The sequence below is a fragment of the Filobasidium floriforme genome (genome assembly GCF_021052385.1).
Source record: "Filobasidium floriforme strain CBS 6241 chromosome Unknown HD553scaffold_5, whole genome shotgun sequence".
Taxonomy (NCBI): Eukaryota; Fungi; Basidiomycota; class Tremellomycetes; order Filobasidiales; family Filobasidiaceae; genus Filobasidium; species Filobasidium floriforme.
The window spans coordinates 300,742-312,818 of NW_025763626.1; the positions used below are offsets into that span (position 1 = coordinate 300,742).

The 12,077-nt window shown below is 52.9% G+C and overlaps 2 protein-coding genes across 2 annotated transcripts; both read left to right on the plus strand.

Moving 5' to 3' along the window:
• Positions 1 to 1,945: 1,945 nt before the first annotated feature.
• On the plus strand, positions 1,946 to 4,724 carry HD553DRAFT_322523 (uncharacterized protein; the record flags this gene model as incomplete). Its single annotated transcript, XM_046181295.1, has 8 exons — positions 1,946 to 2,777; positions 2,989 to 3,079; positions 3,165 to 3,284; positions 3,354 to 3,365; positions 3,426 to 3,533; positions 3,600 to 3,964; positions 4,034 to 4,164; positions 4,227 to 4,724. The coding sequence occupies 8 exons, from the start codon at positions 1,946 to 1,948 to the stop codon at positions 4,722 to 4,724; spliced, it is 2,157 nt and encodes a 718-aa protein (XP_046038397.1).
• Positions 4,725 to 10,084: 5,360 nt separating this feature from the next.
• On the plus strand, positions 10,085 to 11,946 carry HD553DRAFT_269115 (uncharacterized protein; the record flags this gene model as incomplete). The annotated part of the gene is made up of 3 exons (XM_046177602.1): positions 10,085 to 10,840; positions 10,906 to 10,981; positions 11,048 to 11,946. 3 exons carry the CDS (start codon positions 10,085 to 10,087, stop codon positions 11,944 to 11,946), a joined length of 1,731 nt encoding a protein of 576 aa, XP_046038398.1.
• Between the last annotated feature and the right edge of the window lie 131 nt (positions 11,947 to 12,077).

Below are 12,077 nucleotides of genomic sequence, written 5' to 3' on the forward strand. Positions count from 1 at the left end.
TGTATGGATAAGGAAGGTGATCACTCGGTGTGAGGTACCGGATTCGGTCTAAGGTAAAACGATGAAGCGTAGATACTTAGCGACGTCCTTGAGTTGTAACCTCTCCGCAACACGTCTTGAAGATGTTGTAACAAGTCAGATAGGCGTGTATTGAATGTGATATCGGAACTTGACCTCTAACTATTACAGAGCGTCCTCTATCGAATTCGGTCAAGTTCCTCTAGCTATTTATACGGAGACGAGTACGTAGACGGGCTGGCGAACACTGAAAAGACCCAAGCGAAAAGAATGGCGAGAGATGGCGAAACTGGAAGAACGAGATGGCGAACAGACGAATCCTGTCGAGAGCAGCCGGATTCGGTAGAGGAGGCGAGTTTGAGTTCTCATTTGTCCCTAGGTACGTCGAGTAAGGTTGTCGAGGTCCTGAGTAGAGTGTCGTGTACCTCGAGGTCCCTGTACCTGTTTGTGATATGTGTGTTGTTTCGGTGAATGGTGAAGGCGAATGGTAGAGGCGACCGAATCTGCTCCGAGGGAATCGGATTCGCCTCGTCGAGCCGGACTTAGGTGTATGCTGATGTCCGTAGATCGAGCCTGTGTGTCGGTAGTCGACTCACGTGATGATCCCGTAACACCTATGACAAACCGCCGACCCTCCACCAAACGTCGAGGTTGTGAATTTAAGTTATATGCCAAACTATCAAAAGGCATGTGGTCGGTCGTGGCTAAAGAACTACGTCACAACCATCCTCGCGACCCTTCAGCACGCTCTCAACATATCCATCGAAAACCCACTGCAGCTGAGACCATCGCTGTTCTAGCTGCATTCGATGCAGGAATCAATAGCAATAGGATTCTTGCTTCACTTCGAGAAACCGCTAAACGTGAAAATCGGGAGACTCTTGTATCGGAACAAGAGATCTACACCATGCGATCTCGATACTATCGTATAGGAGGGGGAGGTCGTACGCGTACCGACACCTTGATCCAAGAACTGAAGAACTCAGGGTCGCATACCGCCGCCAAGTTTGGACAGTTTGGTGAACTCACGCACCTGCTTATTACCGATCCAATGGCACTCGCGCTGGGCAAACACTATGGGGAAGTTCTCTATATCGACTGCACCTATCGTACCAACAAATTCAAGCTGCCTCTCTTCCATGTGGTGGCCTCAACCGGTGCGAATTGTTCTTTTACAATTGCCTTCGGATTCTTAGCCAGGGAGCAAGAAGACGATTATCTCTGGGCGATGCATAACCTTAGAGATTTACTACGTATCGTTCCGGTGAAAACATTCGTCACCGATAATGATAAGGCTCTACGAAACGCTATCGACCGTGCTTATCCAGAGGCGACAAAATTGCTCTGTATCTGGCATATCAACAAGAACATCGTCTCCCGTAAGAAGGGAATAGCCGAGGAGGATTGGAATAAGATGCTTTCCCATTGGTACCGCATTGTACGAGCTCCCACGCTCACTGAATTCGAGGAGGTGCTCACCTCCTTTGCAATGGAGTGGACCTATCGCGACGATACAGAGGCTGCATGTACCTACATGATGACACTGTTCAACGACGCCGAATACTTCTGTGCTTATGCCACGAAGGGGAAGTTCCACCTCAATGCAACAGCCACAAGTGTCGTCGAAGGATCACATGCAGCTCTCAAACGTTCTCTGAACGCTCGAGCTAGTGATCTGTATCATGTCACCAACAATGTGCTACGGTACATGACAGCTGGTCAGTACCGTATCTTCACAAAGCATGCACACGAACAAGGGCGAGGATGGGTGGAATTACCGTCTAGTCTAGCACTGGTGGGTTTAATATTGGTTTGTAAACGTCGTAACGTTACGAATAACTTCGACCATTTGCAGGTACAAGGGAAAGTCTCTCGACATGCGTTACGTCTTATGGTAGAGGGTCCTCATGCCCATGCTCGTGCCAGCATGGTCCAACATAAACCACTCGACAGGTGCAAGGATGTTTGGGAAGAGGATATTGACACGGGCGAGATGGTCAAACTCCCTGGGCTTTGTCTCTATACGCAGAGCACAGGCTTACCCTGCAAGCACGTGTTTGATAGTCTCATACGCGGAGTTAGAGTACAGCCTATCAAACTGCACGAGATACACAGTCATTGGCATCTCGTACACGAAAACCAACTGGTAGAAGAGGCGCAAGCGATCGGGCATTATGTCCCCCGGATCGTTACGAGGGAAACAGGCGACTTGGAACTACGAACAAGGGCAAACATCGCTCCCCCAATCGTCAATCGATACATCCCTGTTGATCGAGAGGCTCTTCCACCGAGGGCAGAAGATGATCCAACCATTCTCGACCCCATGAAGGCGGTACACGTGGGAAAAGAAAAAAAGAAAAAGAAGAATGCTGTCGCGCCGAGCTATCAACAGTCGCATGGCTTGGCTGAAACACTAGCTCGTATCGATCCACCGGCTGCTGTCGATACTCCTGTTGCCAAGACAGGCAGAGCCTATTCTCGTCACGAGAACATCATCAATCAAGAACGGGCTCGGACCTCGAGCGCACCTGCTACAACGGATAGAGCTCCAGTCTCGTGCAGTGTGTGTGGGGGGCCACATAACTACCGTTCACCCAAGTGCAAGCAAGGCCTGGCAATTGTGCAAGCTGAGGTATTAGCAGGATCTGCTCGTCGAGCAGCATCGCAACAATCGAACAACGGTAGAGCGATGAGCTCCCTTTCCATTGAAAGAACTTCAGGAACCGATGTCCACGAAAGGCAGGGGGACCTGAGCGTTGGTGTGATGCTCGCTCCATCAACTCAGCCTCGACGACAGGGATGATTGATGAGCCAAACTCCGATTAAAACCCTCCCCGTAACGATACGGCGTATGGAAAAAAGTCAAAGGACCCTTTGATCGTTTCAAACATGCCTTTGGGCGTTTAGCGCGCGTCGGATGAAGCCGCTTGTTCTGTGGATCGTTCTTTATGTCGCGTATTCCTCTGTTAGATATGCCACAATTAGATTTGAGTTTGAACGATGTCTCATACGACCACCGTCGTCAAGTCGATGTGTTTCAACCCCTCAATGCTGGAATCTGGTTGGCCGAGTCATGACATCACCATCGTACGACACGTCGACAGTTTTTTCCTGCCTAACAAAACAAAAAACATATAACTCGACAGCTCATTTACGATTCGAGGAAATCCCCCTTTCACTTCAATTCACCTTTATTCACCTACTCTTCAATTCGGGACTCGTACTCGGACTTGGAATAAGTGGGATTCATTCTCTTGTTTACTTTTGTGAGTCCTCTCGTATCGATACGGCGTACAAAGGACTCTCAACTGATCATTGTTGTTCTTCATCGCCAGCAAACTCATTTTGTTAGTACCGCGTTCGACTGTCTTTATACTCAATCTGATCATCGATGCTGTGCTTTACAGTGCAACCATGAACGACCTCGACTCTGATGAAGAACTCCAGGTGGTCTCGAAGGCGGACAAGGCCCTCTTGAACGCCCAGCATCAGATTCAGGCTCAGAACGAAGAGCTGTGAGTCTATAGCTTTTTCTCGTTGTTGCTATACGTCTTGTCGCTGATAGGGATCGATATGTCTAGCGCAAAACTCTTCCGTCTCGAATATCTCCTCGAATGGCCGGAGAACCTGCCCCGTTCCGGTCTTAAAGCTCACCCGACCGGCTTCGTCTCGTTCGAGGATTGGATCGATCAATATGTCGCGGCCAACAACGAGGCCCAACGTATCGCCAAGGGGGGAAAGAAGGGAATCGATCATTCCCCCTCCAAGAAGACTCGCAGGCAGATCGTGTCGAAGGTCGACGGCGCGGAAATTCCCTACCTTCCTAACGACAACACCAAGCCGGTCATGCGTCTCAGCACTGGGGCGTACGTCGCCTGTCTTCAGATCAAGGTCGACAAAGGCGGGGTGAAGAACGACAAGGCCGGGTGGAGGGACGACCAGACGAGTGAGTAATGTGTTCATTTACGTCGTATCGTTACGGTGCTTATCTTATTCGTATTTTTCTTTCGTTCAGTCGCCGAGATCATCGTCGACGAGGAAGAACGCGCGGTTCTTCCGATCTTCCCGCCCGTGGACTTGCTCATGGCGTGGTTGAGGCCTAACCGATCCGGGAAGGTCAACATCAAGCCAATCAACGGCTGGTTGGTGAGTCGTTCGATTACATCGTTGTTCATCGATGTTAGCTTACGATTTGACTTTACATTTAGGATCAATGGCGCGGTGGATGGCAGGTCGCCTGCCTAGGTTGTTACCAAAGGGTGATCGAGAAGAACGAGCCCCCTTCTTACATCGACGAGAACCAGCTCGTCGTCAGCAACCCTGGTGTCGATCCCGACAACATCCACCGCCCCCTCGTCCACTGTGTCAAGTACGGCCCCGTCTTCCTCTGCCGAAAGAACCTTGGATCGTCCGACGAACGCACTTGCGGCCAATGCAAGGACAAGAAGGCCGTCTGCCACGCTCGGGACCCTCGTGTCGGGGACATCGCCAACGACCCTGACGCTCATCCGATGAAGAGGATCGACGCCGTCCTTGAGACGATCTTTTCCCAAGGTCAAATGACCAAGGAGGCTCGACAAGGACACGTCCTGCTCATTCGTGAGCAGTTGAAGGCCAATCTCTGTCACGCGGCTCGTGGTCACGACGGGAACCACCCTTTCGTCTCTCACAAGGAGCACATCACCGGTTCCGACGACGAGAACTAGACGGCGTAACGATACGGCGGGGTCGACAGGAGTAAGATCCTGATTTTTAAATTCCAGAACTGCTCTCAACCGGTTCGTTATCTTTGGGTTTTTCGAAGATAATTAGTTTCGATAGACAACGGGGGGGGTGAAATTCCCCCCCCATACGTTGTATTTATACTGGGGGAGGTGGAATTCCTCCCCATTCGGCGTGTTTGTTCATATCAAATGATATGTCGCTGATAAACTGGTCTTCGACACCTCGTAACGATACGACGGTCTGCATAGAGTTTCGTACAAGAGGGAGTCGGTAGTCTACATGCTTGGTAGACATCACGTGACACGCTTACGTCACCCTCGCGGCAAGCCACCCTTACGCAATATTACGTTGTCTCGTCCCCGACAGGTTTTGTCTCGTCTCCGGCAAGTTTTCCAGCGGCATGCACGCTTTATGCGAAACGAGACGAAATCCGACCTTGTGTTGTTTATCGCCTGCCGGCTGCCGGCTGCCGAGCGACGATAATGTTCGGGATCTCGACCCATCGATCGTTCCAGCGTTTCCATTTCTAGGGTTGTCGGTTTGTTTTTCTAGGGCGTTTGCCGATGGAACTCGGACTTCATCAACAAATCCGGAGGCTTCCATGTGGCGTTTTCTCTCGCTGTGCCCGCCCTCGGTGATTCGCGCCAAGGGCTGAGGACGACAGGGCAAGCGAAAGTGATGTATGCCGTAAGCACGCCTCGGCGGCAGAGAGGAGGGAGGGCTGGCCTCGGGCAGCAACAATCAATCGACTGTGATCAATTGATTCTTGATCGTCTCTCGTTCTTTTGGTTGATGTCCACAACTCTGACGCATGATCAACACGGGATTGTATCCTTTGGCGAGCTCCAACTTAGAAAGCACAACCTAGTCCACGAAATAGACTTTCACGACCCCGAATTGTCGTAGGCCTCGCAGGATCGCAGGAGCAACCTCCCTACGACAAAAAGATTCCCCCTATCAAACACACGGCACACGGACCCTTCTGACTGCTCGAGACACCCTTTGACTGGATCGCCCCCTTTCGACCCCCTGGAACTCGACCGAACCCCTTGATCGAACTCGCGTGTGATACGAGTTTCATCTCTTCTTCATCCGTCGTCCTTGCCCCCTTAGCCCCCCCCCCCTCCTCTCCCTCCGCCGACACGAACTCTATCAGCAATCAGCGACAAACAGCGAAAGACCTTTCGCCCCTCATCCATCATCAACATCAGTTGACAGCACCTGGCTCGTACGGTTGTGATCGAATCGATATCGTCGCGTGCAAGTCGTCAAGAGTCGATAGACCTACATCAACATCATCTCGATCGAAACGAGGAGGGATTTGATATCGAGAGTGAATAACACCTCGATATCGCCTTGGGATTTGGATCGACATTACTTCTATACGCCTTTCTTTTCACTACCACGTCTTCACGTACATCTGGCCACTCCAAGTTTCGAAAAGGAGTGCCGCAGGGTCTCCTCAAGCCGTAGCCGCGAAGCAAAGAGACCACTTCAAGAATAGGTGGATGCGTCGTCTGGTATTGAGCCAACGAATCTCGTAAGTAGCCAAGTAGATCATACCCAGCAGACTCGTACGCCTACATCGTTCGACCTGAAGCAGAACGACTGACCGGTCCTCCTTTGATCCATGATCCCGTCAGATCGTTCTGAGCAGGACTCGTTTCCACACACCTACCTCTTCGCTCTCCTACGCCCTTGTCGAGGCATCAATACTTTCACCGCTACCGATTTCCTGAATTGTCTAGCGAGACCTTTTCGTCCTCCTGGCAGTCTGCAGGTTTATTTCCCTTTCCGACATACCCAACTACTTGGACCCTTTTGAAGAGGAGTCTGTCCGTTCATTTCCCCCTCCGACTTTCCCTCAATCACATCATTTTTACTTCGAAATCACTCGACCAGAGACCCGCTTAGGACTTCCAAAACGAACACAAGCAACACTACACCTGAATCATTCAACTCGCAAATCTAACGATCGGAACATGGCCGCGCCTGCTACCGGCTCTACGCGGTCGCACCTAAAAACTTTTACCCTCGCCATCCTCCTCCTCTTTGTGCTCTCGACTCATCTGATCCCGGTCGTGTCTGCTCAACAACTTCCAGGAAACCTGCACCAACCTGCAGATGGACCCGAAGGACATGCACGAGGTTACGGGCGCTCCCTCGGCCACGGCCTGGTTGGGAGGAAACACGGGGCTGCGGACAAGAGAATGATGAGGCGGGTCAGGGGCAAGGGCAAGGATGGGTTGGAAAAGGTCATCAGGGACGAGGAAGGGCCCGAATTTGGGCTGGTAAAGAAGGGAAGCGAGTCAAAGAGGGACGAGAGCCAGGATCTGGCCGGTCAGTACAATCACGTTGTTTTCTGCGATGGTGATTTAGCTGAAAAACATCACGTGTTCCGTTTCGTTCCCAGGTTTCGCAGAAGGTTTACTCAACGCTGCGGTAGCTGTCAACGTCTCTGTCGGAGATGTCACGTCGGTGACTCCCGAGTCGACTTCTCCCATCGACGGCTTCACTTCCATCGAAGTGGTCACCACAGAGCCCACCTCCGTCACGCAGGAACAGCCGACTAGCACGGTTGACACGGTTTCGACGACGTCGGAGACTGTAGCAACTGCCTCGGAGACTGTCACTCAGACTCAAGAGCCGACCGCGTCGTCAATCTCGAGTGATGCGCCGGTACCTCCTCCTAGCGAATCAGCTACCGCCACAGCCTCAAGCGTTTCCGCTGTCGCTGCTCCCAGCAACTCTGCTGTCGCTGCTCCCTCCGGTGACCCGGCGGAAACCAGCACAACATCTCAGCAGGAAGCTGCACCCACTACTTCAGCTGTTACCTCCTCCACCGCTGCTGAAGTGATTCCAGACGTAGCGTCGACAATTGGCACTGATATGGCTGCAGAAGCGCCATCCTCTGCCGGTACGACAGCAGAGGCGGTTCCTACCGCCATCGTCCCGGAGTCTAGCGCATCTTCGACTTTCGAGAATGTTCCGCAAAGTCAGGCTCTCACGATGTCCGGACCGATTGCCAGCAGCGTTCCGCCGACTGAAGAACCTGCGACTGTTGACTCCGCTTCTGTGCTGGCTCCTACAAACACCGCCGCCGAGGTCAACACTCAACCAACTCTGGAAAGTATGCAGCCGAGCGTGCAGACCGTAACGCCCGAGACTACACCTACCCAGGAAGGCGGGATCACTTCGACCCAAGCTACTTCGGAGACAATTGTACCGCCGGTCATCGCTTCTACTACGACTGAAGAGACGATCAGCCTGCCGGCTGAAACGTCGATTGCGCTCGCCACCACCACCAGCGAGCAACCGGTCGCCAACCCCTCCGGGTCGGTCGTGGAGCCGGTCCCTGCCCAGACCGCGCAGGTCGACAGTCAAACCTCAGGTTAGTCTCGCGCGAATTTTCGTCTCTCTCTTTTTCTTTTGTTTCTGTCTTTCGGCTGCGCTTCGGTTTCTCTTGCGTTCCTGCTTCACGTTTCAAGTGTGGTTGCTCTTTTTTTCCTTTCTGTCATACATCTTGCTAGCTATAAGCTCAAGACGCTCAGACACTGCTTTACCTTTGACGATATGTCTCCACATCCCGTGACGCGAAAACCGTCTTTCTGCTCGACTTCCTGCGCACAAGCAGTGGCAATTGATCAATCTGGAACTTTGACGGTTGGAACATCTCAAACGGGCGGTCCTCTGCTACCAAATGCTACCAGGGCTGGCTTTACAAGCGCGACAGGGTCTACAAGCCTGTCTGCCTCGACTACCAAATTATTTGAGCAAACGGAAGCTGGTATCGGCTTGTCTGATACTGCAACGAGCCAAGTCGCGGAAAGCTTGACGACATTATCGACTGGTATGGCTAGCCTTACAAGCAGTGTCGAGTCAACAACGAGCTCCCTAAACCCTACAAGCAGTCCTGTGACGACGACCTTCACCAACAATGTCACCGTAACAACGGATCTGAAAAACAACGCTACATCGACAACGATTCCTGCAGCACTCACACACGACGCTACATCAACAACGAGTTGGACAGACAATATTATGTCAACAACGAGTTGGACAGACAATATTATGTCAACAACGAGCCTCACAAACAGCGTCACATCGACATCGGTGACTTCAATGACGGCTATGCCCTCCGACACTAACTCATCTGCGATCGCAACAAGCGATTTGTTTACATCGACACGCAATGGCACTGGCGTAGATCCTGAACACTCGACAGCGACAACGACCGGGTTAGCCTCTAGTGAGACAAATGGCGTCGTGCTGTCTCATAACCTGACCCGCACTGTCGAGAGCAGCAGCAGGACAGGTCCAAGGCCGACAGAGACTTCAGGCTTGGTTGCAACCCAGAACCTTACGAGTCTTGGTGGGGCTGTTACGGCGACTGCGGCAGGACTAGTTCCTCAACCTTCCATGCGAACAACTTTGACGAAAGAGCCTGTTGGATCAGGAGCCACGATGACAAGTTCTGTGATTAACGCGACTTTCCTTTCCCCGACAGACTCTTTTGTAACCGAGAGCCAAGTCGCATCGACTGCCACCCAGCCTGCAGATGTGGGCCCGACAGTCACGATCGAGCCTTCCAGCAGTATCCCTTCAGCTTCCGTGTCTGCATCCAGTGTAGAGACTATCGCAGCACCCATGCAATCTGCTACTGGTGAGTCGCGTTTGCTTCATGTCCGAGCGCTTCGATAATAACAACGCTGTATGCGCGCTGGATTCCAGATGTGGCCAACACCTCTGAAGCTTTCCTCGCAACGCAGACCCAGCAATCCGCTATTCCGACTACTTCGCAAGGTAGTGTACCTGATGCAGGAGGCTCAACGATCGTTGGTATGTTGCATGTGAGAGAAGAGCCTAACATCGCATCATAACCACTGAGATGCTATCTTCGCCTGTCACAGCGAATCCAAGCGCAAGCGGAACGGGGCCGGACAGTCTCGCCACGGTCATCCCGTCGACGACCGCTGATTCGGCCAACACCGCTGGTCCGACCGGTAGTTTCGACCCTGCTACCACCACCTCCACCATCGGGCCTGTTCAAAACCCGGCTTCTACATCAACCCTTCTGGGAGCCGTGTCATCCGTTACGGAGGACATGACAGGACAGCCTGTCACTAGTACTCAGGGAACCGCCAGCGGACCTGTGCCATCGGAGGTTGGCTCGTCCCAAACATCACAGTTGTTTGAGCAGACTACCCTGGGAGAAACGTCCACTGCTGCCGACCCGACGTTCGGCGTCGCCCCTGCGAATCCCTCCACGAACGGCAGCTCAGCAATCCCGACCGAAGTCCAAGCAACTTCTACTGTTGAGTCTAGCTCGTTTGGTCCGGTCATGACCACGTCTATACAAGAGAGCGTCAGTAGCGGAACCCTACCTGTTGCGACATCGGAGGTCTCGTTTGGACCGGTCACGACCTCCGTCACCTCGGACAGCCAAGCATCTTCCAGCGTTGCCATCACCTCGCAGGGCCCTGTCGAGTCGGCCCTCACGACGGACGCCACATCTGTCAGATCATCCGAGACCGCTGCCGAGCCGACGAGGACTTCGGCTTCCTCCGTCATCTCGCCTTCTGGCAACTCTTCTATAACGGGGGAGATTGAGACTTCCACTCGACCCACTGGCACCGAGCCAAACGAGAGTATCGCGACAGGAAGCGCTACATCCTTGGTCAGCGGTACTGCCGAGTCTACAGCTCAATCCGACTCGTGGACGAGCTGGGAGTCGTCGCAGTCGACAGCGGCAGCGACGTCTAGCTCTTTCCAGCCTTACGTTCCTACAGCTACAACCTTGATCTTTGCCGCTCCGACTTCGACGACATCAGCCTCAAGCTCGACCGCAAGCGCTACCCGAACCCAGGCGACGGAGCAAAGCCTTACCCTGACGCCGGAGACGACCTTGGTCATGCCCTCGACGGCCGTGATCGCTTCGAATGTGCCGACTATGATCGTCCCGCCCAGTGAACCTACTACTACGACGAAAGCCGCAACCGAGACTGCTACGGCATCTGAGGATGGCTCCCAAACTACCGCAGGTTCCGCCCTGATTAGTATCCTATTGAACTCGAACAACTACCCTTGGCAGTTCGTGGTGAGTTGCTGCGACTAACCGATTCGTTTCACGAGATCAGTAATTGAGTCCCTATGAAATCTCAGGTCAATAATTCGGACGCAACAAGCCAGCTGTTTGTAACCTTCCCGGAAATGCTCTCGACGGCTCTTGCGATCGATTGTGAGCACCGTTCACGCTGTCTAGACCCCACCCAGAGCTGACGTTCGACCACTTCGCTTATTGTAGCAAAAGAAGTCCGAACCTATGCCCTGCAGGCCTATTCCCCTGCCAGCTACAATGGCGATGGCACAGAATTGCTCACCAAGTGGCTTGGTTACATCCCGGCCGATAGAGTGAATGACCTCGCTCAGTACATCAAGACTCCCAGCAGCCCGTTATACAATCAAGCTGGTATTCCAGGCCAGCTTGCCCTACAGATCGACTCTTCCTACCCGCTCGTAGGGTCTACCAATACAGGCAACAACGGATCCCCAACGTCCGCTGCGAGCGTTTCGAAGACCGACAACACGCGCAGAGACACTATTATCGGCGTTTGTGTTGGTGTAGGAGGAGCACTTTGGCTAGCACTTGCCGTTTGGATCTATCGCAGGGTCAAGCGGAATCACGACGCGAAGATCCACCGGCGTCTTTCTGAGCGATTCTCCGTGAACGATGGAGCGGCATTCGCCGGGACCTATCCCGCCAACTACAGGCACTCTAGGTCTAGCAGCCTGGCTGCAAGCGAGGTAGACGATCGTCCATCGTCCTTCTATGCCAACGACGCCGACAACTTCCCAGCTGCGAGACGCAGACGTTCCAGCGTGTCTCAGGCAGTACGAGAAAGTGTCACTTTCGGCAATCAGTCGCATAGGCCTCCAAGCGGTATCGGGTCTTCCTGGTTCCGCTCCAGTGGCAGTCAATCCAACCGCCGGATCTCGCGGGACTTCGGAGCGAACAACCCGACATCTCCTCAGATGTCGCAGAATCCTTTTGCCGATATCGTGCATCGCTCATACCTCGAGAACGGACCCGCACCGCGGTCACCTGCATGGCGAACTTCGACCAACGGTCGTCCAGTGGACAAGCGGTTGATCGGAGCGCCGACTCTGCAGTCCAATTCGCTGGAGTTTACGGGATACAAGTGATGATGAAATCTAATAACGGATGCTGCAATCGGGTCTTGGGCTTATGATTTATGACTAGTTACGGACAATTCCCTTCCTTGCCTTTAACCCTTTGAATATTTCCTTACCCCTTGGACAGTATCACAAGCCTC